Source organism: Phalacrocorax carbo, chromosome 4 (genome assembly GCF_963921805.1).
Source record: "Phalacrocorax carbo chromosome 4, bPhaCar2.1, whole genome shotgun sequence".
Lineage (NCBI taxonomy): Eukaryota > Metazoa > Chordata > Aves > Suliformes > Phalacrocoracidae > Phalacrocorax > Phalacrocorax carbo.
Window position 1 is genome coordinate 29,950,815 of NC_087516.1, and position 26,980 is coordinate 29,977,794.

The 26,980-nt window shown below is 41.6% G+C and overlaps 2 protein-coding genes across 5 annotated transcripts in view; one reads left to right on the forward strand and one right to left on the reverse strand.

Moving 5' to 3' along the window:
* SGCB (sarcoglycan beta) lies at positions 1-8,973 on the reverse strand. Of its 2 annotated transcripts, none has more exons than XM_064449408.1 (6): positions 8,826-8,973; positions 6,448-6,657; positions 5,351-5,536; positions 5,047-5,238; positions 3,721-3,852; positions 1-2,877 (listed from the first exon to the last, which is right to left on the reverse strand). In XM_064449408.1, exons 1-6 carry the CDS (start codon positions 8,847-8,849, stop codon positions 2,674-2,676), a joined length of 948 nt encoding a protein of 315 aa, XP_064305478.1. In that variant the 5' UTR covers positions 8,850-8,973; the 3' UTR covers positions 1-2,673. The 2 variants fall into 2 exon arrangements, with proteins under 2 accessions (XP_064305478.1, XP_064305479.1); XM_064449409.1 differs by lacking the exon at positions 8,826-8,973 and adding an exon at positions 7,775-7,980.
* The window catches only part of SPATA18 (spermatogenesis associated 18), a 22,133-nt gene continuing 4,044 nt past the window's right edge, over positions 8,892-26,980 (forward strand). The window contains exons 1-11 of one of the 3 annotated variants that reach the window (XM_064449403.1): positions 8,892-9,440; positions 12,276-12,381; positions 12,493-12,608; positions 14,122-14,240; positions 21,854-21,988; positions 22,655-22,892; positions 23,683-23,841; positions 24,384-24,559; positions 25,417-25,540; positions 25,890-25,952; positions 26,776-26,838. In XM_064449403.1, the coding sequence (XP_064305473.1) occupies positions 9,354-9,440; positions 12,276-12,381; positions 12,493-12,608; positions 14,122-14,240; positions 21,854-21,988; positions 22,655-22,892; positions 23,683-23,841; positions 24,384-24,559; positions 25,417-25,540; positions 25,890-25,952; positions 26,776-26,838 (1,386 nt within the window). In that variant the 5' untranslated portion in view covers positions 8,892-9,353. Of the gene's footprint in view, positions 9,441-12,275; positions 12,382-12,492; positions 12,609-12,949; positions 13,031-14,121; positions 14,241-21,853; positions 21,989-22,654; positions 22,893-23,682; positions 23,842-24,383; positions 24,560-25,416; positions 25,541-25,889; positions 25,953-26,775; positions 26,839-26,980 lie in introns of those variants that run through there. The other 2 variants (XM_064449404.1, XM_064449405.1) reach the window with 2 other exon arrangements.

Sequence of the window (26,980 nt, forward strand, 5' to 3'; positions counted from 1 at the left end):
TGCATCTTAGAATTTATTGTTCCATTTCAAAACAAAGATTAGAAATTCAATTGTCGTTCACCTACTGAAACAAGCGCCGCCTTTACACATGCTGAGAACTCTTCACGTGTAAGTTGCATCAATGCACCCAGTGTGGTATTTTACACAGAGGCATGTAGAATGTACTTTAAACACACAGAATCTTAAGTGCATCTGCGGGACTGAAATAAATAATGTGCCGCACAATGTTTTAAATACGTATAGAAAAATGTACCTTAGGCAGTTAGAAAAATAGACAACAAATAAATGCACAACAGAAGGCATGTGTGGTGCCAACACTTCTCATGTCGTGAAGGCAACAAAATATATTAACAATACAGAAATAGTGGCTAACAAATTGGTAATTTATTTCATTTGGTACTTGCATGATCAGTTTTGCTCTGTTTCGACAAAAAAAATCCACACTTCAAAACCAATTTTCCAGACCATGGTTTAAGAGTACCTTTGTGACAAATCTTTCAGCTATGTTGCCTACAGTATTTTAAAAAGAACTCTTGGTAAGTACAAGAATCCAGTACTAGCATATAGGCATATCAGTATTAACCAGAGAAGAGCTTTAACATGCTCTTCGTGTGTAGCCTACTTGACCGAGGCAGTATCTGTCATTTTCAAGATCTATTTCAGCTTTGAGGATACTGCTGCTTGTGTTTTTATGTGTATGTATATATTTTTATATATATATAAAAATAAAGTGACAAAATTCCATTAGCATGAGAGTGAAAATTCTAAAAAATGTTATAGTTTAGTTCCTCCTCTTACCTGTAATACATACTAATTGAGGCCCTACGTAGCAGCAAGGATGTGTGCATGTTTTCAGCAAAATGTGGGTTGAAATGGTTAATAAATATTAACTCTAGTAAAACTATGAAGTTCCTGAAGGCAGTGTGCAAAATGTTAGTACTTTCCCGTAATCTTTAATGTGACCAAGTCAATGGCTTTTGCTACATTTTATTCTGTTTATTCTACTTTTGTTAGAACAGCTTCATTGCTGTCCCTGCCCCGACAAACCCCAACAACTACTGAGCATCAAAATCTGGCTTTGGCTTTGAGCAAGGAGGGAAACGCGACCCCTCCGACCTCCTGTGTGTCGTAATGCCTGACCTAAGGTTCCCCCTCTAGAAATCACTTCCACCCACACGCACCCTGCATGAGGACTTACTGACTTCTAGTAAATACAGGAATTCGGACCTTCGATACAAAGTGCTTGTTGCAGCAGGAGCCGAGTTGTATTTTGTGGAATTCTACGTACCAAGAGCAGACAGTTTATCTTCCCATAACAAATGACAAATTCTGAAGTTAATGTGTAACATTTGCACAACTTTTAGGAAGAAAAGTGTGTGCTTATCTAGAAAAACTTGTCAAAAAGCTACTTTCAAAGTCACCTTTGTGACCTCCATTAAGGTTACTTGATGCTACTGCAAAACAAAACTATTTTAAACTGAAGAAATACATGGGGTGAGGAAAGGAGGAATCTTATAATGAGCTGGTCTATTTTTAGTACAGAACACCTCACCTCTGCAGAAGCAGTTCCAAGGTGATACAGTTTCTATAAGGCCCCAGTTCACCATGGACACCGTTTCACTGTTGACAAAGTTAGATACGCTGTCATAGGAACCAGTACCATCACATTTAGAATTACAGCCCTGCAGTTTAACTTCAGAATTTAATTCTGAGGTTCTCGGTAGTGCATCAGTACTGACATGTATGGGGAAAAAGGGATCTGATCTCAGACACCGCTGCTTACAGTCATGCTTTAGATTATTACCCGTTGAGTAATGGATTCATACACTGTCACACTGAAGCAACCAGGAAAACACTTTTTTTGGGTAGTGAGCAAGTTATAAGTACATCTTTTAAAATGTACTTCTAATATAAACACTTTTTATAAATACTTCACAAATGAAGCAACTGTAAAATGCCTAAACTGCACAGATAGAATGGGAGCTCAAGCAACACCTCAATAATTGCAAGACTATTTCAAAACTGAAGTTACATTTCCACACTTGATATTAATTTGCAAATATTATTTATGCTAGCATAATTTTTTTAACTACATAAGAATATATGGCAGAAATAATTCAATATTTTAAAGTGAATCTGCCATTACCCCTCTCTTAGAACACATATGGTAAACCACATAATTTTGGGGGAAATCATTATATCAACCTTTGGCAAGAAATGAAGAGAAGACAAAAATTTGCCACTTTAGCCATCCTAGGCAATTCCGCTTCCAACAACAATCAACATTCCTGCTGAAGTACTTCATCAGATCGCAGTTGTGTTCTCAGCAGCCCTCAAGGTCTTGGGATGTAGGACAAAAACCTCCTTTAAAGGCAAGCGAAGGCAGTCAAGATTGTCGCTGAGATCACGTTCTTTAAATATCTTCTACTGATCCTGATTCAGGAAGGTACTTCAGTATCCATGTACACTGGAAGCTTATTAAGTCAGTGCCACTATTACAGCTAACAGGATGATGACATAACACTGCTGAGTGTAACAGCCTTTGCTTAAAAATATTATGTAATAAATGTTAGTATAAACTGCCGTAAAACCAGAAATCCTTGAAGGCATGCAATTACTTCATACAAATATATGTAAACACAAAAGAGAACTCTCCTGGTAGTGGTTCGTGCTTTAACGCATGGCTCCACACGGATTGACAGACGTCTGACAACCCATGTTGTAACCTGTCACCTGAACCTTGAACAGCGTCCCATCCGCACACATACAGAGCTTGAAACGCAGCCAGTTGCCATTATTAAACTGCTCCCCGTAAGAAGAACTTGGCAGTCGCGATGGGCTGACCATCACAGTTCCGTTCAGGATAATGCTGTTTTCCTATTAAGAGGGAGAATAAAAAGTACAACTTCTAATTTAAACCAGGCAGGTTGTTTTTGAAAAGGACAAGCTGGTTTAATGAATAGATGACATCTTTAGGATGGCTGTAGAAATCCACAGCATAAAAAGAATTCATATGACAAGATTTCATTTTTTAATTAAATTTGTGAATAACACCCATGACTTTCTCAATTGTAGTCAGCAATGTACTCTGCTATTCCAGCGGTAGATCGATATTGAGACACAGCACTAGCATGGCTTTTCACTTCACAGACCTACTAGCAAATGCAGTAAATCTAAAAATATGGATGTGAAACGGGAATTGGTGTTTGAATTCACACATGAAATAAAAGTGTATGTATCTTTATTTTTTTACCCTCCTTCAGCCTCCTCCGTCATTTCATATGCCCTGCAGTCTTAACAATCTTAAAAAAATCTTAAACAAACGCTGGCGAGCCTTACTGTGGCAGCACAGAAGGTACTGCTCCTAACTGCATGTTCTGCTCCTCTGTCAAAGGTTGCTGGCCCCAGTAAAGCCTCTAGAAGAGAAGATTAATTCCCTTTGGTTCCAGCACAGAGGCCAACAGTTTAGCTTTAATTGCATTGTGGGTTTTTAGCATCCTAACAGTAGTAAATTGCTGTTATCTGAAAACTACTGAACCACTAATTAACAGCAAAGTAATAAACGGACTTTTAAAATCCTACTAAATACACTGACTGCAACTAAACTTTTATGCATGACTACTTTGTATAAAATTTGAAGCCATATAAAGCTACATCAGTTTATTATCAGCCTGAATTTGAAACTAAGCTGTTAAAAAAATGCTGATTTGAAATACTTACTGCTTTAAGTTCCATGTTACCCCCCATTCGAAACTCAATGGTCTTGCCAGTGATGAAAACACCTTCATTTCCACGGACAATAGCACGGCCATCAACCTTTATGTTTAGATCACTGGTTGCATTGCTGGTAATCTAGGAACACAAACAAAAAAGTGTTTAATTAAGCTTTAATTACTTCAAAAATATTGTTACACAATTTAATTAAAAACTTCAATGTACTTTTTGCACTTCTGCCATTATGCCTAGAAGCTTCTGCCCATTTGTTATCTTCCACATTCACATTTAAAAACAAGGTTTACTTACTTTTGGAAGGTATGTAAAATAGTTTTTATATGTGATAAAAATAACAATTCATATGACAATTTTATGGGATACACATTTAACACTCATACCAAATACACGCTTCCTGTTAGGACAGATTACGTAAACTAATCCCTCTGTTTTCATTTAATCTATTCCTCCTATGTACTTGTAGGTTTGGGTGGTGGGGTTTTTTTTGTTTGTTTGTTTTTTCTGCCCAGAACCTGCTATTTAACTGTTAGCCTTGCAGAGGAAACACAAATAAGAGCAAACTAAATTCTCTTCATTCTTAACAGGATTGCTCGATCCTTCCTAAGGCACACTCAACCCTCTGTAAAACCACTGATACCACTCTACTCATGTTATACAAAGAACTATGCACTGTACTCTCTCTGTAAAGCCTTTATGAGGAGTGATGAGAAGCCAGAAAAAAATTTTAGTCTGACATTAAGATCAACATTTTAAATGTACAAACACTGACATATAGTTTTTTTAGTTTTCTGATAAATAAAGCACATTTAATGTAGAAACCAAACTAAGTACTTGTTTAACCTAGAAACCATGAACTGACGCAGCTCCTATAATGCTGTGATTGTTCTCTACACTCCTGCTCTGATTTCTGAAATTCTCATTGTATGAACATTTACCTCCAGTTGAAGGAAAATGATACATGAAGACCTGGTAATTATTTTCATAAGATCTTACAAGAAACAGATAAGTTTTTCATAGAAATTCTATTTCTGAAACAGCTAACCATGCACAAATGGATAAATGCTTAATAAAAAGAGACACAGGCCTAGTTAGAATAGTATTCCTGATATTACAGTCATTTAGAGACATCAGTTTTAATTTGTGTTCTAATTTTTAGAGTGATTTACATTTTAAGAGCTGTGTTTTTAGCTACACTTAGTCAAATTTCTACACATGCTTGAAAGATGGGATTAGTAAACTTTTTCTTACTCTACAACTAAGGCAATTCTGTAATGAGCTTTTACAAAAAGTAAGAGGTAGTTGAAAGAGACATACCCTCTCTGTAGAGGCCTTTTGTACATTCAAGATTTTAACTCCATTTGGCAGATGAAACTCATGAGTTTCATAGTCTGTGCTGAACAAGGTGTTTTGTGTCCGTGGGTCAACAAATTCCATGCCAATATCGCTGGTAATTGAAGTTTTGTCTTTTTCCACACTGAGCTTGGTTGTTCCTTGCTGAAATACAATCTTCAGAAACAAAGTCATGAAGTTAATGATGTTTCAAATTTAATGTTTATTAATAATGTGAGTGTAATTCCATAACGTTGCTCACAAACTTTCAATTCACGATATAACTTACAGGCTGATTATTTCCAGTGATCACCAAATCTTCGTTACGTCTGCCTCCTACAGTGCTTTTATATAACGGATGTATAACACCCATGTCAGAAACTTGCTTAAACCGCAACAAGCCACTCTCGTGGAACTCCATACTGTCACAACCGTTGGGACCGATTCGAATCACGGCCCAGATAACTAGTGTAATCTGAAAGAGAAACACACATTTTCAAAGATTACTTTGATCATTTGGCTCTTTCCGCAACAAATATTGTATTAACTAGATGTTTTATTTGAAACAATTATTAATGCCAGTGTTTAAATGAGCTTTAGGTGTGAATTTACTTTAGTCTGTTTAATTCCTACTGGAAGCATCAGAACACATTTAATTATGAAAAGCATTTTACATGCTTTTTAGACTCATCTGAAATGTCAACTAAAATAATTTGTGTATATGTAAAATATATTTGAAATTAAATCACATCCATAATTAAGTCTTTCTCCTGTTTAAGGGTAATTGTGATACCGTTAGCTAAACAAAGTAGCTCAGCTCAGGATATACTTACCCTTCAACTACAAGAAAGTACCTTCACAGGTGGATGTCCAATTATGAAAAATAATTCATTACTTCTCATTGATCAAGCAATAAAAAGGTGGTAATTACAACAATGAAGGTTTAAAGTGCAGTGGCTGATTAATTCTGAATGCTCACGTGCAGCTCTGTTATTATATGTAAAATGTTCCTGGTGTAACAGTTTATCCTGAATGCATTCAGCAGGGCACTAACAACACTTCACACCTTTGCTGTTACTGAGTTTTGGGAATGGAGAGACACTTTCAAGGTTCATAATTCTGTGCTGCATAAATGGTAGGTTCCTTGCTGGGACCATGATAACAAAAATAATCATGACTGAACTCTTAAGATTCTTCCACCTAATCTTGCTCAGACTACAAAAAAAAAAAAACCACACCAAAACCCACCAAACCAAAGGAGAAAAATGAGAAATCTCCTTCATTTTAAGTCCTTCTCAGTCGTACTGGAGTAAGTTTTATTTCTCTAATAAACCATCAAAGTTAAATACATCCTAATGTTGTTTACAGCCAAAGTATTATACTCACAATCAGATTGATGACAGCCAAAATAAAAAGAAGAACAATCACACAAATGGCCAAGTTGCCTTTCCTGCCACGTAACCCTGTCTTATGGAGACGGTCCTCATCAATTGGAATGTATCCTGCTTTAAAGTTACTGTTGTGCTCCTTATTAACATTCCTGCGTTCCACAGCCTTCTCTCGCATAGACTTCTTCACCGGGCCGTTAGAACTTTGCTGTAACACAAAGCACAGATTAGCTGTTACAAGGCATGTAAATCCACCAAAATGACACATATATACATAATGCAAAAAAAATATATTCGAATTTACTAGTGGAATATATTAGATATCATGTTCAAGATTATATTTGTCTGCCACTTTGTACTTAGAATACATATTTACAACTACTGCAATCTCTGTGAATGCAATGACTAAAATTAAAATCCAGATATTTTCAGACAATATATGCTTTTATATCTCATTTTATCATGACAGATAGGAATTATTAATAACATTGTTGCAGTAAAAAAAAGAAAAAATAAACCAACCAAACAAAAAACCCCAAAACCCAAAAATCCAGCTGTAAAGAACTTCAAGTTTTTACCTCTTGGGGATGATACAGGACATAATCCTGCAGGTCATTTACCAACACACAGGACTTTAGTTCCCTCCATGCTAATGCGGGAAAAAGTCTCAATAAGTTTATCCAAAAGGAGTGCGGTGGATACAGGTTTTAAGTTAGTTTGATAGCACAGGGCATGCATTCAACTTCTGTTGCCTGCATGCAGCATTAAGAAAAATACTGCAAGGATTCAAACCTGGCATGGGGAACTTGGCCAGCCTAGCTTTGATTTAATCATTTGAAGTGGCTTGATTGCAAGGGACATCCCATCAATGTAACAAATTAACATCTATAGGAAACTTCTAGATATTAATAGGGGAAAAAAACCTTTGACGTAATTTTGTCCAAAATTTTCTTCCATCTCCCTTGAATGGAACAGGTTGCTATTTAAGGGCTCAATTCTTCAAAGAAAGGACTTGATATTTTTGATGGGATTAAGTCTGTTCATCTGAAATGAATCCTGAAGCTGCACGTTAAGTTTACTGCACTTGTATGTACCAATACTGATGTAACGGGTAAAAATGTCTTGTTTTCTTCTGTTGCCAAAGAACAAGGACATGGTACTGAGGAACGTGCTTGACCTGAACAGGTTTATGGGGGGCTTCCTCGATGACGTTCTGAAGCCACTCCGACCCTGCACAAACTCAGAACTGCCAAGCAGGGAAGCTGAGAGGTCTGTGCTCTGCGGAGAAGGAAACGGGAAATCTTGTGCAACAGAACGGCAAGTACCTGGTTCTGGGGACACCGTGCTCCTGAAAGGGCGGGACGGTGAGACAAACCCCAAAGTAGTTTTTTCACCTGGTAAGGCAGCGCAAGGGAAGACCGCGCCAGGGCCGGGAGCGCACGGCCGCAACGGCGATTGCTGGAACAAGCGCTGGAGCACCCGCGGGGCCGTGGCAGCGCTCCCTCGGCACCAGGCCGGGCACAGGACCCCTCAGGACCCCGGCGCTCGCTGCCTACCGCCGCCGCCCACGCACCCCCACGGGCTCCAACGGCCCGCGGAGGCGCCCTCGGGCTCCGCTCCCGCCCCGTCCCTCGGGCTTGAGGGGCGCCGGCGGCGGCCCCGCCCCGGGCGACAGGCACACCCCGACAGCCTCCCGACAAATCCAGCTTTCACCCCCGCCTCGGCCCGCGGGCGCGCCTCAGCTCTGGTCTTATTTATACCCTGCCGCCGCCCGGCCGTACTTGGTGCCAGCCTAACGGGGCGGCCGGCGGCGCAGTCCTATAAATACCTGCCGCGGCAAGCGCCTATTTGCGCCAGGCGGTTACATTCCTGTGCAGAAACGCCGGAACGCTTTATTTCGAAAACACAAAGTTGTTTTTTGGGTTTTGTTGTTTTTTGTTTTCCCTTCGTCAGAAATTCTACGGGCCGGACGGCGTAACTGTAACGCATCCCGCCCCGTCCCAGCGGGCTCGGGCCGCCTCTCCCCCGCTGAGGCGGCTGCCCCCGCACGGCAAAAGCCACCCGTCCCGGACAGCGCTGGCCGCCGCTCGGAAACGCCGTCCATGCGACGTTTCTTCCCTCCCCGGCTGGTGCAGGCGGTGGGGAGCCGGGGCAGCGGAGCAGCCTCGCACGCCCGCCGCGCCGGGGCGGCTCCGGCACCGAACCGGCCTCGGCAACCGCCGCGAAAATGGCGCCCCCGCCCGAGCGTCCCCCTCCACAAGCAGCGACCCTCGGTGGGAGCGGCCGCTCGGGCGGCGGGGCAGGCTTCGCTTCCCCCTCGCCCCGGCGGGGGCGGCCCCGCCGCCTCCCCGTGCCTGCGCATCGGCAGGGACAGACCTGCTCGGAGGCGGCCGCCGCCATCTTCCTCCGCCGCCGCCGCTGACCGTCGCGGCGGAACCCGCGGGCGACCCCTGGCGGCGCGGGGAGGGAGGCGGCCGGGGCCGAGCCCGGTGCTGCTCCGCTCCGCTCCGCTCCGCTCTGCGGGACCGATCCTTTCCGGCGGCGGTGCGGAAAGGCCTCACTGGGCGGCGCCACCTGGCGGCCGAGGGGGTGTCTGTCTGTCCGTCCGTCCATTCATCCCCCCCCGCGCCGGGCCGCGGTGCCGCGGGCGGTCGGGGTGGCGGCCGCCGCGTTACCACAACCGAGGCGCGCCCTGCCCCCGTCGCCGTGGCACCCGCCGCCGCCCCTGGCCCGGCCCACGTTATAATCGCCGCTACAAAGGTAGCGCGAACGCGGCGCTGCCCAGAGCGGCGGGCCCGGGCCGGCGGTACCAGCTCCCGCCCCGGAGGGCTCCCGGGGGCACGGCTCGGGCCGGGACAACCAGCGCAGCCCGTCCCAAGGTCGGGGGTGAGCTGACAGCCGGCCATGGCCGAGGGCTTGAGGCGGCTGGTCAGTGCGGAGAGCGGCCGGGTGCTGCAGGAGAAGCTGGAGAGCTGGTACCGGGATTACGAGGTGGGCCGCGACGGGGGGTGGGGGGGATCGGTGGCTGCTGTGGGGCTGTGCAGAGGGACCCTGCCGACCCTCGGGGGCCGGAGGCCGCCGGCGGCGGCGTGGCTGCCGCGGTGCCCGGGCCCTGCGGCCGTTTCCGCGGTGACGGCGGGACGCGGAGCAGCGGCGGCCCCCGCCGCCTCCCGGGGGGCGGGTGCTCTTAGCCCGGGGAAACCGAGACCCACAGCCGGCCGCGGAGCGGCCGCGCTTCGGGGTCAAAAGGCCAGTTTGGGACAGTGACACCCCCCCCGCCCCCCCGCCCCCAGTTATCCCAGTTGTGACACACGCAGCCTCCGCTGTTTTCTTTTCTGCCGGTGAGAAGGTTCACTGACAGCCGGGACTGGAGGTTAAAAGTGGTATTTGAGAGTATTTGAGCTGTAAAGGATGAGTCTGGGTCAGAAAAGAGTTTTGTGGTAAAAGACTAGCAAATGGAACCATCACAGGTGTGCTCAGAATGAATTGCCGGTGGCCTGGGAACAGTCAGGAAACTGCGAGGGAAAAAAAAGGATGCTGAAAGTGGGAACGGGGCCATGCACCTTCCTGGCTCTTGGGGGCTGGGAAATCTGTTAGAGCTGGGAGGCTACCGCAAAGCAGCACAGCAGCAGAAGGGCTTTGCGAGGGGGGAAGCAGGTGTGAGCAAAGGGTTTCAGGTGTGGGGGAGGAGAATGCTGGAGGTGGGTGTAATGGGATGCATGGAGGAGAATGAGGCAACAGGGGAGTCAGGAGCCGAAACAATGGAAGCAGGAGAGAAAGTGTAAATCTTTGGGAAACATGAGATGAAGGGAACTGAGATTTGAAAACTGGGAATTTTCTCAGCAGAATCAGCCTTGGCAGGGTTGTCGCTCCTGTGTCCCCAGGTTTCATAACCATCAGTGTCCTGAAGCTAGATTTGGTCATGAGCCTGTAAGCATCTACAGTGTGTGTGCTATGGCTGGTGAGGAAAGGTGCTGAGCAGAGACGCAGCCTTTTCAAGGGAAGTCGGTTACTCTTTTTACTTCATGACATTGCCATGGTTTAGTCCCAGTCAGCAACCAAGCACCATGCAGCTGCTTGCTTGCTCCCCCCTGGTGGGATGGGGGAGACAACCAGAAGAGGAAAAGTGAGGAAACTCATGACTGGAGGCAAAGACAGTTCAATAGGTAAAACAAAAGCCACGAGCTCAAGCAAAGCGAAACAAAGATTTTGTGCACTGCTTGCCATGGGCAGGCAGGTGCTCAGCCACCTCCATGAAAGCAGAGCTCCATCATGCATAACGGTTACTTGGGAAGACAAACAATGTCACTCCGAATGTCCCCTACTTCCTTCTTCTTGCCCCAGCTTTATATGCTAAGCACGACATCATATGGTATGGAATATCCCTTTGGTCCATTGTCCCAGCTGTGTCCCCTCCCAGCTTCTTGTGCACCCAGCAGAACATGGGGAGCTGAAAAAGGCCTTGACTATTGTAAGCACTGCTTAGCAACAACTAAAACATCTCTGCATTATCAACACTGTTTTCAGCACAAACCCAAAACACAGCCCTATACTAGCTACTAAGAAGAAAATCAACTCTATCCCAGCCAAAACCAGGACAGACATGTAGGAGTTAGAGCATATTAATGGCCAGTCAAACTCTGCAGGATTCATGGTGAAGGACAGCTTTAAGGAGGATTTTGAGGGTAGCTTGTAATGCTACCACAGACACCAGAGGAGGAAGAATAGAGGCACTCATTTTAAAATCTTCAAATGGAAGGTGGAGGTAGACCTCAGGGGGATTGAGCAATAGTGGGAGCTGAACTCTCTGTAATAAGTGAGGTGAGGGTAGTCGGTGAGGTCCTGGGAAACGAAGATGAGCAGATTCAGGCTGCCATTGTGGAAGAGGAGGAACTGGCAGATGGAAGCACCATGGGTGTTATTTCAGTGTAATGAGCTGGAAAAATGCACCACTGCAAAAGTGGTGTTCTGGTGGAGGTTAGCTGGGTGAGACTGTTCCTTGAGGCCAGAGGAAAGCATGCTGCAGCAATCAAAATGCAAGCTGACAGGGGCATGGGTGGGAGTTTTGGAAGCTTGTAAAAACCATATGGAGGCATTAAAGCCTGAAGACCTAGAGGGTGATCTAGGTTGAAGATGATATACAAGTTATGGATAAAGATTAAGGAAGCAGGTACAAAGTGCGCGTTGTCCTGGCAGGTGCAGTATCACCCTGGACAGATTAACTCTGTCAACTCCTTTTCTGCATTTGCAGAAAGTGGTGTAGTTTTGCTGTTCTGTGTTTCCTTGGCATAAGGCTGGATTTTGCCTGTTCTTCAGTAGTGTTTGTTTCAGTTGGTACATCTTAAAAATCAGATGAAATTGCATGGAGGCCTCATGTGGCTGTTGACAAAGCAAGATAATAGCCTTATATGTATTATTTCAACTAATATGGAAAATCAGATTTTGGACTGATACGGGTTTTTTTATCCAACAATCTCCTACCATGTTATTTTAAAAACTCTGTGTTGAAAGATTTTAACACAGATCCACAATTATTACAGTTCTTCTTTTAGAGATATTTGTGGTTGCGTCTTCTTTATGAATGGGGAAAGAGTTTTCTCAAGTAGTGAAATAACTGTGTGATAGAAGTCCCGATGCCTTGTTCGTTTGCCTATTAACAATGTGAACATTATAAAGATGAATATTCTAGCAAATGCAGTAAGAAAAGGTTGTGAAGATATAATTTATAGGGAAAAAAAAAAACACCCAACCCAAACAAGTCATGATCATAACAGGAATAATTTTAAGTATACCTAAGCAGAGGTATTAACACACATTAATTTACAGATTAATTCCTGTGATCAGAATCTGAACCGATGCTGTGAAATAATAGAATTGAACTCTGAGATTCAAGGGCAGCTCTTCACAATCCTCAATGAAACATCTCAAGAAGGTAAATCAGCGCCTTGCCTTATTACTAACACATTTCACACGTGTCATCTTTTCAAACTCTGGCTCTTTCTATAAGTGTTCTCACAATTTCTTAATGTGTGTATTTTCTTAGGTGGGCATTATGCAGGTGTGGAAACAATAAAAACTCGTCTCCTGCCATGGCTAGGGACTTGTTTCTCCTGTGCTACTTCAGGAAGGCTCTTTGAAACCAACCTCTCTCTCACTCAGGTATGTAGGAAATTTATTTTAAGGTAGAACAGTGTGATTTTATACCTGCAGGAGAGCTTTAATGACTTTCTGTTAACAATAGCCTCCCTCCCTGATTTTGCTTAATGAAATATGTCCTTAGTTGCTCATGGAGACAACTGTGGAGACAACTATGCTATTCCTCTGTCTCACATTTCCTTTGAAAGGGAAATCAAAGAGGTCATTTAAGTTACTTTTGGCCTTCTAGGGCTTATGCTGTTTCACAACAATGAGTGACTATATGGAGGAATTTGCTTTGTAAGAGAAGCTATGTTCTTGTACTGCTTTCCTTTTCCAGGTAAAGAATTATGCTACATTTACACTTGCAAAGATGTCATAGAAGTACTTATACCATATCTCTATTAGTAAAAACCTAACTGTGAAAATACATGGGTAAGCTGAAGGTGTGTATAAACTCCATGTGTTTATCTGTGAGCTCCTTTTATTTTTTTGAAGAAAAAAAAAATCTTTGTTTAGTGTCTGAGCTTTATAATACCTCCAGAAGTGGGGAGGAAGACCCTGCTCACCTCCATGATACTGCCACATGCCTGACTTGATGTTTGGAGTTAGTGTGCATTTGATATTTACTGAATAGTTATAGTACTAACAGTTTAGCAGGAAAGACAGATCTGCTGTGGCTTTGTGCTTTGCAAGAAAATAAGAGCGTTGGTTGATGCAGACTAGGGGAAAATATTGAGGATCTTGAGATTTTACAGTGATGTCTCCATGTTCTCTGACTTCTCATTTTTACCCCTCTTCTGTCAAAATCTTTCACAATGAAAATAAGGACAGATGAAAAGTTATATCCCTGAAGAGTCAGATTCTTGTGTATTGCAGGAGTAGGATTCTGCAAAAAAAACACAAAAGGTAAAATTGTGATGTTGTTAAATGACAATATACCTGATACACCAGTTATGGATTTGTCATTGCATGACATTCAAAATTTAAAGAAAGGCCTGCTGCACAGCTACTTATTTAATTCTGGTAGTATCAGGCAAACCTACAGGTTGTTAAAGACTGAGCTGGATGTGTAGCAGTATGCTTTCTGGAATGACAATAGCCGCCTCCTCTGTTCTGATAACTTTTTCAGTTATTTTGTGTACATGTGTTCCCAAAAACTTTACTTGAGTTGGTGATAAAGTCAGTCAGAAGATGACTGACTGGAAAAAGACCCATGCGACATATCCGCAAGAACACTTTGTTCAGATGATGTGTATACAGGTAGTAAATCTGCATGTGCAGCTCTTCTGTATTCTCTGTCATGAGGTGTAAATGAAATGGATATTTTTCCTGATATAATTGAGTCTTTGTTTTGTGTGCCTGGAAGGTATTGCCTTTGTCTCTGGAAGTTATGCAATTGCTTTTGTTTTCAGTTGCTTTAGAAACAGTCTCTGCTGAAATGTTTAGAAATACATCTGCTAATAATGCTATACTACGTTGCTAAAGGATTCTGTAAGGTAGAACATTCAAGCAGTGTGAATTTGTTTTATTGTAGGATTCAATTGAGAAAGAGAGGCAGCTGAGAGAGCTAGCCAGCAATCAGACTTTTCAACTGCAAGAGCTGCAGGAAGAACTGACTTCAACTCGTCTACAGCTCAACCATGTGCAGCAAGAGTAGGGGAATTAACTGTGATTCTTTTTGTTTTTTTTTTTTTGTTTTTTTTTTTTGTTTTTTAACAAGCCATGTATTTCTCTTGACATCTAAATACTGATGGAGATTTGTAAAATGTTTCATTTCTGGCTTAAAATCAGAGCTTCAAAGTATATCTAGGCTCTGGATTGTCTCTGTATTGTCCAAAGTGGGGTACAAATGATACAGTCATACTTGCATTCATAAACTGACTTGGTAGGTTTTGCTTCTGGCAGAGGAGTTGGAAAACATGCCAGTATTCTAGATAAAAGGATTTTGTATAGTGCATGACCATCCCAGTGGAATTATAGTCAATGAACAGTTGCGTGCTGAGCAAACCTTGATAAAAAATCAATTGAGCAGCTATAGTGCAACACTTACTGAAGGACTTACAACGTGTCATAATTACAGTATGTAGTTGGAATGCGAACATCTAAGAAGCTCAAAACCCACTGTGGCAAGATGGAGGAAGGAGGACAGTTTTTCAAATAAACGACTAGGACTGAACAGTTTTTTGTCAAGTTGTATAAAACACATTTTGTGGAGCACTGTAGTTTTAAAATGACTTAATTGCTTCACAAATGAATTTGTGCAGTTAGTGCCGCTTCCAGGGACATTTCAGGGGTAGCTCCAAGGACAGACACTTTCTCATGCGTCCTGTTAGTGTGAGGACAATGAATGTTCACAGTCCTTGGGTCAGTACAATAAGTGATATGATTTAATGCTCTAAGAGTTTCCAAGAATATCAAGTTCTCAGAACTGCAGACTGTATTAGCTAGATTAGAGGAAAGAGGTTCAATAGAATATTTCATCCTGTACCCTAAGCTTGCAGATATCTCCTGCTTTCATAGAATTGTAGAATCACAGAATGGTTTGGGTTAGAAGGGACTGTCAACGGTCATCTAGTCCAACCCCTCTGCCATGGGCAGGGTCATCTTCCACTAGTCCAGGTTGCTGAAAGACCCATGCAACCTGGCCTTGAACACTTCCAGGGAGGGGCACCCACAACATCTCTGGGCAACCTGTTCCAGTGTCTTACCACCCTCAGCATAAAGAATTTCTTCCTTATATCCAATCTAAATCTTCTCTCTTTCAGTTTAAAACCATTACCCCTTGGCCTATTACTAGGACAGGGGGGAAAGGTAAAGTTTTTCTCCATCTTTCTTATAAGCCCCCTTTAAGTATTGAAAGGCTTCATTAGGATCTCCCTGAAGCCTTTTCTTCGCAAAGTTAAACTATGCCAACTCCCTCAGCCTTTCTTCATAGGAAAGGTGTTCCAACCCTCTGATCACCTTTGTGGCACTCCTCTGGACCTGCTCTGACAGGTCCATGTCCTTCTTGTGATGGGGATCTGAGACCTGGATGCAGTACTCCAGGTAGGGTCTCATGAAAGGGGAGTAGAAGGGGAGAATCATCTCCCTTGACCTGCTGGCCCTGACTTCTTTTTATGAGCCCAGGATATGGTTGGGTTTTTTGGGCTGTGAATGCATGCATGTTGCCAGCTCATTTCTAGCATTTTATCTACCACTATCTTCAAGACCACCTCCACAGGGCTGCTCTTAATCCATTCCCCCTCCAGTCTGTACTGATACTGGTGATTGCCCTGACCCAGGTGCATCACATTGCACTTGGCTTTGTTGAACTTCATGAGATTCACATGGGCCTGCTCCTCAAGGCTGTCAAGGTCCCTCTGGGTGGCACCTGTTCCCTCAAGAGTATCAGCTTGGTGTCATCCACAAACTTGCTGATGGTGCACTCAATCCCGCTGTAAATGTCATTAATGAAGATATCAAACAGTACCAGTCCCAATACGGATCCCACTGTCACTGTCAGCACTTGTCACTGATCTCCATCTGGACATTGAGCTGTTGACTGCAACTCTTTGGCATGGCAATCCAGCCAATTCCTTGTCCATTCATCAAATCCATATCTCTCCAATTTAGAGACAAGGGTGTTGTGTGGGACCATGTTAAAGGCCTTAAAGAAGACAAGGGAGAAGACATCAGTTGCTCTTTCCTTAATCTCCAACGCCTATTATATCCGTTATGTCTCATCTTGGATGAATGCAGGCATTCCAATTTTTCACTGTCAAAGTCTCTTGGTCAACTCTGAGTGAGTAAAGGTCAGTGCAACCCCTTGAAAAGAAGCTAAGAGGACAAAAAACCCTTGTGATCTCACAGTATACATTAAATATCAAAAGTGACAAGGTGGGACAGAGAAGCACCCCCACAATGTTTGAAGGAAGAGAGGTTTTTTTGTTCTTGGCATTTCAACTGGTTTGGCACAATTGGGTAATCTTGCAAAATAATTCCAGCCTGGAAGGTTTAATAAGCAAAGGAGTTGTTTTCTATAGCTATTTCTAACTATAGAGAAGAGTTATGGGAGGCTGGTGGATCTTATTAACGTATAAACCTGAAGGGAGGGTATAAAGAAGAAAGCCAGGCTATTCCTAGTGGTGCCCAGAGGCAATGGGCACAAACTGAAATGCAGGAAGTTCCCTTTGAACATCAGGGGAAACCTTTCTTTACTGTGAGGGTGACCAAGCAGTGGCACAGGTTGCCCAGAAAAGTCGTGATGTCTCCATCCTTGGAGATATTCAAAAGCTGTCTGACATGGTACTGGGCAACCGGCTCTAAGTGGCTTAGCTTGAGCAGGCAGGTTGGACAAGATGACCTCCAGAGGTCCCTTCCAACCTCAGCCATGCTGTGGTTCCGGCGTGTATAAGGGTTGGTTAAGGGGTGAGGGATTTCATCTTCCGCTCCTGTGTGGATAGAAAGAGATTACTTGATGAGCTGGAGAAAAGTGCTAGATGGTCCAGGTGATAAGTACAAGGAAAGTTATTTGCTAATACAGATTGGAGTGAGCATGAGGCAGTTTGCAGTACAAGAAAAAGTAATTTTGGGCTGGCTCCTGCAAGAAGTGGAAAATCAGTGGTAAAGCTTTTGTGGGTTCCATTTCTCTGTGCAGTCAGATGAGAGAGGTGTTGGTTGTGGTTTGCAAGGGTAGGAAGATGGAGGGTTGGGAAGAGGTAATTCAAGTAGAGATGAAGTTATGTGTGAAAGTTTTGGAACTGATCCTTTCAAGGTGATGCAGTATGGAGTCATGATTGTGTAGTTATTGGCAGGCAGGCAGGATACAGGTGCAGGAGAAAGGGTATCTTGGGACATAGATTCTCTATCTATGGATAGTGAAGTCAGTCTGAATGCTGTGAATTGTTGAAATCAATGGAGAAACCGGAACCGAGTCTTAATGAAAATAATTGGTCGTAGCAAAAAAATTCTGTTATTGCATAGTCAGATATGATTTTTTTATAAGCTATATGTGCGCTGATAGTCTGCACAAAGCCCAGTGTGATTGTTTGAATATGTTAAATTCGTATGGACTTGGGCTACTTAAACAGTCAGTTTGTCATATGAAATTCTCTGGTAGAATCTCTGCCTTTACCTTTTTTTGCAGTCTGGCAAAAACCCAGTTGGCTCTTGAAGACACAAAGACCAAATCAGCCACTACTCTTCTGGCAGCAGAAGCAGAAATTGTTCAGCTAAAAGCAGCATAAGAAAAATTGAATCTGAGGGTATTTGTGGCAGAGAGTCAGCATGCAGAGACACAGTCTGTCATTTAGCTGAGCGGGTTCTGTTTAGTTTACACTGTCCTATGCTAGAGCAAAAAATAGGTCTAGCTCCTTAACATCCTGTAGCTTTGTTTCTTGGTGTTACAGAGAGAGAATTAACATAAGTAGATCCATGTGAGGAGAACCCTTGTGGCTGAACCTCTATACTTTCCTCTTGAGGATAGAGGAAGGATTACTTTGAAACTAGCAGCCTGATAACATTTGAATCTTGTAGATGAAGTTAAATAGCAGAGAACCATAATCTGAATATAGCCGGAAACTGTTGTTTGCAGTTTGCTATGACGTTCTTGGAAGTGGTGTGTGTGTTACATAAAAGACACTTCAGTCTGTCAATCTTAAGATAAAGTTCTTTGTACGGCTTTTTCTTTTAGACCGTATTTGCCAAATCCTTTTGCCTGTCCGCATAGAAGTAATGGCTATTGGTAATGTCGTTGTCTCTGGTTTTAAAATGTTTTTTGAGTTTCTAAGTATGTTGGTCACATCTGGGAAATAAACTTGGATCACTAAGGGTGCAGCTGGGAGGCCTACCTTTCCATTTCAATACAGGGGTTCTTAAAACTAATTTCTTTTTATGGCTTGGCCTACAGGCAGTTCTAGAAGCAGTAATAATTCTTCACTGTTATGAAATACAGCCCATGTCTCTTTAGTTTTGGTGGGGGGTTTTTGTGGTGGTTGGGTTTTTTTTTTTTGTGCACGTGTGTTATATTATCAGAAAAGAATACAAAGGTAGTTGAAATTAATTCCAACAGCATGTGAATTCTTGTGATAACTGACATTTCAACAACAGAAATATAGTCAGACTTGTTAAATAAATGCTTGCAGACTTCCAGTTAAATAACATTGCTGCTCTTAAAAATGGAGGAAACTTGACTTTGCTGCTTACACTGTAGGAAAGGGTGTGACTGTCCTCAAGTTTATCTTTCCTGTTAGGGCAATTGAGAGGATAAGCTACTCCTGACAAAGACAAGCAAACAAAAAACCTCAGACCATTAGAGTTTCTACTTCCAATATCAAATTGAATATCACTTGTTCATCTCTGGATGTTTATCATTGCTTCTAGAATAATGTTAATTGTCAGATTTCATCCATGGACTTCCCTAGCAAGTGTTGCTCGCTTTGGATTTTAAGTTTTTGGGTGGGTACCTGGAGTATAAACTCATGTTCCCATGAAATGGGCTCTTTTGATTTGTTGGGTGAAAAGTAGCTCATATAATTCCTTGATTCTTAGATATAACCTGATTGCTGACTTCCCAATTAAAACTATTAGTAGGGAATAAAACATCTCACAGTTCCCATGTGTAGGTCTTAATGCAGACTGGACAGAAATTCATGTTGCCATTTATACTAATGACAGAAGACTAAAAACATTCCTGTCTTCCCATGAATTCAGGAATTCTGTAATCTCTGCATACTTATGGTTTGTGTTAGCTCTCAGTTTAGTTGGCACTGTAATTTGCATCTTTTGCTGGGTATGCAACTTTTGACTGAAGCAAAGGTGCTATTTTTCATGTTCTGTGAATAATCTTTTCAAAATTTCAACCCTTTTAGTTGGGTGAAATCAGATTTGCCAAGTCTTCACCTGCCTGTCAAAACTAGAATCCTTCTAAAAGCTGAGGAAGTGAGATCAGGACTGATCTGTGACACTTGGGGCAGGATATCTTTTTTTTCCTAATGCAAGGAACAGTTTGCCAGGAGTGTCCTTTGCATCTTTGTCTGTAAAGTTGTTTTTGAGACTTTTGGAATAGCTGATGATCTCATTCCTCTTGTCTATAGTCTGTCTGGCTTGCATACTTAAATCAAAGCATGTTTTACAAGATCTCTTGGTCTCCTGGGCTGTTAGAGCAAATGTGGTCTAGACTCGATATAATTAAATTCTATAGCCAGTATAAGCTTTTGTTACATCAAGATACTAATTATAACAGGATTTAGCTATCTGCTGCAGAATTACGAAGGAAAATACAATTTTTTAAAATGAATAACAATCAACATCTAAGAGTAATTGGAAGTTCTTCAGGAGAAGACAAAAAATAAAGTGTACTAAAAACTGTTGTTATATGCAGACTGAACAAAATCCTGTTAGTCTCATTATAAATGGAAGCTTACTGCTAGGGTGCTTAGACTTGTGCCAAGGTCTAATCAAACTTAACAAAGCCAGGTGACTCCCTTTGAAGTAAGTGAGGCCAAGATGTCTTTTCTTTCTTGATCTGCTGTGTGGAGGACCTGTTATATAGATTGGCAGGAAGAAGTTTTGATAAACATGATTGTAATTAATAACAGCAAATATGGTAACTTGAATTGGTTACCTCAAGACCTTGTAGTGTTGCTGGTGCAGGGGGCTCTTAAAAACAGGTTAAGCAGGCATCTGGCCAAAAATTACATAGGTGGAGTTGCCTTTGCCTTGAATTTCAAGGCAATCAGAATGAGTTGGGCTTAGCCCAAGGAACGGGGGAACTGTGAGGGATTTTATCACTAATGAATTGTTTGAAACTGGAGGGTAGCAGTGGGCTTCTCTATCCAAACAGCATTAAGCAGATACTTGACACAAATTCTGAAGGCTGTTGCAGTTTCTCATGACAAACTTGTTGAAGATGTCTGTTTTTAAATGGTTAGATGGTGGAGTTTAAAACAGTAGTTATAGCCTTAAAATAAAAGTGGGTTATAAAAACTATTCTGATTTTTCTAAAAATTATATTTTGCCTTGTTTGTTCCCATTATTTTTGTAGCATCTACATCTCTTTAACCAAGTAGTACAGAAGTGAAATGATTCCTTTTTATTTATCCTTTCTATTGGATAGTTACTAACACTGCATTGTCTGTCTGCATTGTCTCTCACGACAATTTAAAGCCTGACTAATGTGTAGTATATTATATAGGGTTTTTTTAAAAAATACACCCCCCCTTTTTTTTTTACATAATGATTTTCCCCCATCTCTATCTCTAGAACTCATCTTCCCAAATCTACTTTCCTTTCCCGGTTGTTCTTTATATTATAATTCTTTGGCCCTCTTTTGCTACTACTCTGCTAGGAGTCCTTGCTGGAGGAGCCATCTAAGGATGCCCGTGGGATTGTAATAGTATCTGCAGCTTTTCCTACCCAGGTTAGAAGGACAGTCTTTCCTCTTAGCAGATGTGCTGGCCTTATTGCCTGTGGTCCTCTCAGTCAGCCTGCTCCTTAGAAAGTCCAAACAAGGAGCTTGTCAGTTAGTAGGTGTTACAGCTTTCATTGGTTCAGATCCTCGAAGGTCTCACCAGTGTCCCTCAGTAAAGAAAAGGAAGGACAGACCGAATGCATGCCTCCAAGATGAATAGAAAGCATCCTTTTTTTTAATTTCTTTTGGAAAGAGGACAACAACGGTAATATCTGTGTTAGGAGGGAAAGCAGAGGTGTTGGGATACTTTCTAACATTAAGTAAAGGACAGAAGATAAACATTGGCAGACAAGCAGTTAAGCAACTTTAAGAAACGCTGCTCTTGGGGAGAGCAGGAAAGGAATCATTAGCTTTTGATATTGCTTGAATAACGTCATTGGTGATATTCTTCAACTGACTAACGTATCTGAGAAAGAAAAGAATCTGAGGGCCTGATATAAGAAAATACCTAAAGTCTTAAACTGTAGGAAACATCTTAGTTAACATCTTAAATTTGAGAAAGAAACCAGTTTCTTTCTTAGACCTCATCATCTGAGCCTAGTGCAAGGACACCAAATGTTAACCAGTGATCTCTCCTGTAACATAGTGTAGTGTGTCCAGTCTCCTGCCACAGTACACTTTTACATTTTAAAGTGTAATTAAGAGTATGCTTTGGAGTATGCTTTTTTAAACTCTTGATTTCCCTGTGTTTCAGCATAAGGAGCTTACTCATTATTTCTCCTCTTTCTCTGTTCTTTTTGTTTGATGATGAGGATTAATTGATGGTTTGCATTGGTCGAAGGACATCTTATGACTGACTTTATTCTGTGTGGTTAAGTCTGAAGACTTCCCGTGCCCAAGAGAAGGACGCCCTGAGGAAGTTAGACCGTCTGAATGACTACGAGCAGCAGATTCAAATACTGCGGGATGAGATTTCTATCCTGGATGCCCAAAAGTCTGTTCTCCAGAGCAGGTAGAGGCATTATTCAGATAAGTCACCGAATCAGAGAACTTGTTCATGTTAGGTGGCGTGAATTCCCTCCTCATTTTTAAATTGAAGTATAAAAAAAGCTAAGCTTTTGTACTTTGTTATGAAGGGACATGAACTCTTTGATTTCTCCTAGTGCCCAAATGTTTTAATTTCAAGCAGCTATTTTAAGTTTCTGGCAAAAGCAAAGAGAGCAGCTTTACAAAATACATTGAGAGGAACTGTATGGGATAAAAAAAGATGGTTAGTTTTTTTGTTTATGTTCTCTTTGAATACTGTACAAGGCAGAATTTGTTGTTATATTCTTGCTTGTTTGACTTTACAACTCTTCAGTGGCACTGAAAGATGAACAAATCTCCAAAGTATTAGTAGTTAGAAGTATGTTTCTGCAGAACAAAGTGCTTGGCTCTACACACTTCAGGAATTACTTTGATTTTCTTGATTTATTGATCAGGCTCTAGCCCATAAAATGTATTGACACAAATGCCTTTATATTAGACTAATCAGCTGCAGCTTTACTTCTGTAATTATGTTGGCTCAAAATCTCAGCTTACCCTGGTACTAATTAGATTGACTCAAAACTCTCTGCACTAGGCAAAAGTATCTGAGGATGGTGAAGTGACCTCATGCTTCTTTACATGTCTGTCATAGGCTTGCACGGAGCCGCTCTCCTTCCCCAAGGCACAGTGAGGGCAAGTCGCTTGGTGCACCTCCCCTGAGGAGCTGCTCACCTGGCCGAGCCCGACGTACGAATGCTTCACGTCGCGCCTGCCTGGTAGCTCGCTTTGGTGACATTTATGCTCAAGAACGCTTGGATGCAGAGACCCTCTTGAGGACATATATCAGTGACATGGAGATGGTGCAGAGGATAATATACATTGCAGCTGTGGTAAGAAAAAGAATTTCTCATTTTACAGCCTGGAAATGTTTTATAAAATATTATGGCTGGATTGGATTAAATTGTGTGTAAATTAGCATTTCTGTGAAGTACTGAGAAGAAAACTTCTCTTTTCCCTTTTGATTTTCCTTTCTTTCCCTCATGCTTTTAGAAAGCTAAAAATCTGTCCGTATCATGTTTCCTTCTTGCCTGTAGCTATGTGCTTTTCTAGTTTTATTGGGTCCCTTGAAATTACCTAGTTACCTCATATTTACTCTGAGCTCAGTCTGAAGAAATTTGTTTTCATTTCTCTGTACTTAATCTTCTTTTCTAAAAAATTGATGTAGTACATACCTGTGTTTCTCACTGTGTGTGATCCCAAGCACATTTAACTTACTGAAGTTTTTTTTTCCCACGACTGTCATAAAGCTTACACTATCCGATTCAACCTTTCTTCCCAACAGACAAGAGGTGCTCCTGTCTGACGTGATAGGCTGTGGCATGTAAAATGCTATTACTAAATTCTGCTCTTAATATCTTTGAATGTGATTACACTGATTGTGGATGTGTGATGGAATCCTACATAAAAACAGAGGTTAGGTGGGAAGCTTTTCAGTCCTGTCTTCTGCAAATAAATCACACTTCATTTAATCACCAGATGAATACTATTTTTAACTTTTACAGCAGCATTTTATATTCCTCCTTACAATGATGATACTGGGTTAAGTTCATCCTCTCAGATAATTGATAAAAATTTAATCTCAGTCTCCTGGATTTAACTAGATGTTCTTTGTGTTTGCAGGAGTCTTTTCATGCAGCAAAGGTGGCCTACAGACAGTTCAAAATACGTGTAAGAGACACTCTGTCTCTAGGTCACTCGGGGCCTGAGTCACTTGAAGACACTGTCCTGGATTATATAGTTCGCCACGAGGATCTGTATGACGTTCAAGCTAGTGTCAATGTAAGTCAAGGGCAGTGGGGAAGTAACGTGTTGATTCATTTCAGTAGCTAATAAATTTGGAGTGTGTAAACTAGAAATGTTCTGTAACCTGAAGAACAGTTTGTTGTATGGATTTAATGTCTTGTAGCAGTTTATTTTCCAAAATAATATTGTGGTATGGCCAGCAATCACTTATTTGCCTGTGACTAGAATGTCTTTGTCTGCCAGACTACTATTTTTGGCAAGATACAGGGTAACTGTCTTAATCAAATAAATGTAAACTAAATTTCATATTTTTCTAAAATTCTATGCCCTACTGAAAAACTGCATCTCCCTCCTAAGATTGATGTCAATGATGTAGCTCATACTCTATTTCTAAAATAACAGCACATTCTTTCTGAAGCTAGTATTTTCTGGAATAGCCTAAGATAACATTGCTGGGAGCTTCTTAGCTTTCTACATTTAAAAGTCAGTATGAGAGGCATATTTAGGAGGGATTTCCATACTTGTCCGTGAATAAAAGTGTTAGTGAACTGAAATTACTCAATTGTGTGTGTTTACAGGAAGTAATTCGCTCCATGAACATCAACCCAAAGATTTCATTTCCACCAGAAATTGATTTCATTGTGATCAGCACTTTGATTCGAGAGTTGTGCCGTGTGGCTTTTTCAATGCAGACTCTCATTCCTCCTCTTGATGTTGCCTTTGGTACTGATGGAGAACTTTTCAGTGAGATCAAGTAAGAATGCCTTATTTTCAGTCAGATTCTTACTGTTAAAAAAATCCATCAGGTTGTATAGTGTACTTCTTTCGTAATTAATACAGAGGTTTAAAATACATGCTAAACATTAATTTGGGGCAAATATTCTTGGTCTGTAGTGAATTTGGTATGTCTTTAAGGCTTACGATGGTATATAAATGCTAGGATGTAGACCAGTGTTAACAGCATTTTTAATGAACAGAGGAGCAATTTTCTGGATAAACTTCAGTCTCTAGAGCATATGTAATTTAAGAGGAAAATTATCATCAGCCTTCCTTTCCATGTTTAGTCTCTATCTGCCTCCAGTGTTTGTAAAATATGTGCATCTTTGTTCCTCCCTCCTGGCCTGTTTTGTAAAAGCCATGCTTACTGAGATCTGGCAGTTGGTGCCTGATAGCAGGATCATCAACATGTGTGCTGTGACCTCCAGGCTGTGGCTACTGTACAGCCTATGGATCTTAATACACTCCCATCTCTTCTGGTTTAGAGCTGAACAAAAAGAAAAACGCCTTTTAAAAATGGGACTTTAGTTTGTAAAATGCACACCATAGCATAGGTTTTCTTTTTTTTGTAGGGTCACGGCTGGCTGCTTTTTTGGCATTGCCATGTCTCTCGGTATAAGTAGACAGCATATTCTGCTAAGTCTGTCTTACAAATGCATTTGTTTTACAGGTTCACTTAAAGAATACTTATTTTCGTGATACAGAAATATTGTCATGAAAGATGTTTGAGCTGTAACTAGTATTCTGGGTTTTATCAGCATTGATGACTTGAAGCATCATATTTATCTTTTGGCACTTACATGCAGACATTTATTGTACTCTGTAATTCAACAGGTATCATCGTAGTTTTGACTCTGATTTCACAGCTGCCTTGGTGGCCTATCACGTGTGGCCTGCTCTGATGGAAAATGATGTTGTAATTGTGAAGGGAGAGGCAGTCACAAAAAGGGGAGCTGTGGTATGTACTTCTGTTAAGGAGCATGTTAAGGGAAGTCATTGGATTTAAACACTGTTTTAAAATCTAAAAAGGTAAATTCTTGATTGTTCCCTATATGACTGGAGTTGTGTAAATCAAATATCAGGAAGGTTTTAGTGCCTCATCCTGTATTTAGGATTAATAATTCCATTTGCCTTAATGTATTCATTATGCAGATGTATGATTGTTGGCAGAGCCTGTTTTAAGGAGAAAGTTTACTGTGTTTACTCTCTGTCCTCAATCCATGTCTCCAGCATGGCAAGCCTGCTTGCCAAGTCTGTCTTTAATAAATGCTCTCTCTCAAGATGTCTGTTAAACTCTTCTCTTGTAGTGGTCTTGCAGAAGTAGAAGTAGAAGCCGCAGCCGTAGCACCAGTCCTCTTCTCTCTCATCATGTAAGCCCCAGCTGAATGCTTGTAGTATAAACAGTATCAAGTATTTTAAATTCAGAATGTAGGCAACCTTTTAAAAATGCTGATGTGCCACATGTACATTTTAACATTGGGAATAAATGCCTTTGGGTCTGGAATGAGGTGAAGCTGAACTGACAGATAGTTATTGCCTGGTGTAATTATCAGTGGAGATACTGTATGAGAAGTAATCATAGTTAAATTCTCAGAAGTACCAACTGTGGGTCTCAGAATGCTTTCCCTCTGCTCCCTCTTGCTCCATCCAGTACCTTTCTGAATAACTAATTGCACCATCTGGAAGTGGTTTAGTCATCTTGCAGTACATATACAGCACATGGTCCCTGCCTCCTGGAATTAGTAATCTTAATTTACCCCCTAATGCCTCAAAGGAGCAGAAAATCAGTGTAGTGGGTGGGCAGGAGGGGAAGAACCGAGGTGGTACTAATGAGATATGTGAAACCTTAGCAGAGTTCTGCTTGTGGTATAGTTACAAAAGTTTTAAAATTATTTCTGTAAAAATCATGTGTATTTTTCTAATTATTAGCCCAGCTCATTAAATTGAGATAGGTGCAATCAAATTAAAATGTGAATGTTGAAAATGTGAGAGGCTTTGGGTAAGACTCACTGTCTTGTGTGTGTGCAGGGTGTGAAAGAGAAATGAGAAATTTTGTTGAATTTAACTTTGTAGCAGTGGAGCTGCACCAATACAGTAATGTGCAAATTTTCTGAATGTTGATGGGTCCCTATGTGCCTTTCTTGGGCACAGTTCTTTAGAATACCTGAGTTTCCTTTTCTGTTTGTCTTGCAGTTGTCTCGAAGCCGCAGTTCTTCACCACTGAGGAGCGGAAGCCCAAGTAAGTGGGCATATTAGGTCATAATAACTCATGCTTTTCACATTAAGCCCTTGAACGACTGAGCAACGAGACAAAATAACATGCTGAAGGTCTTTGACTCTAAAATACTTGCCCAAGTCTTATTTTTTAAAGTGGGTAGCCCCTGTCTTTTCTGTGTGC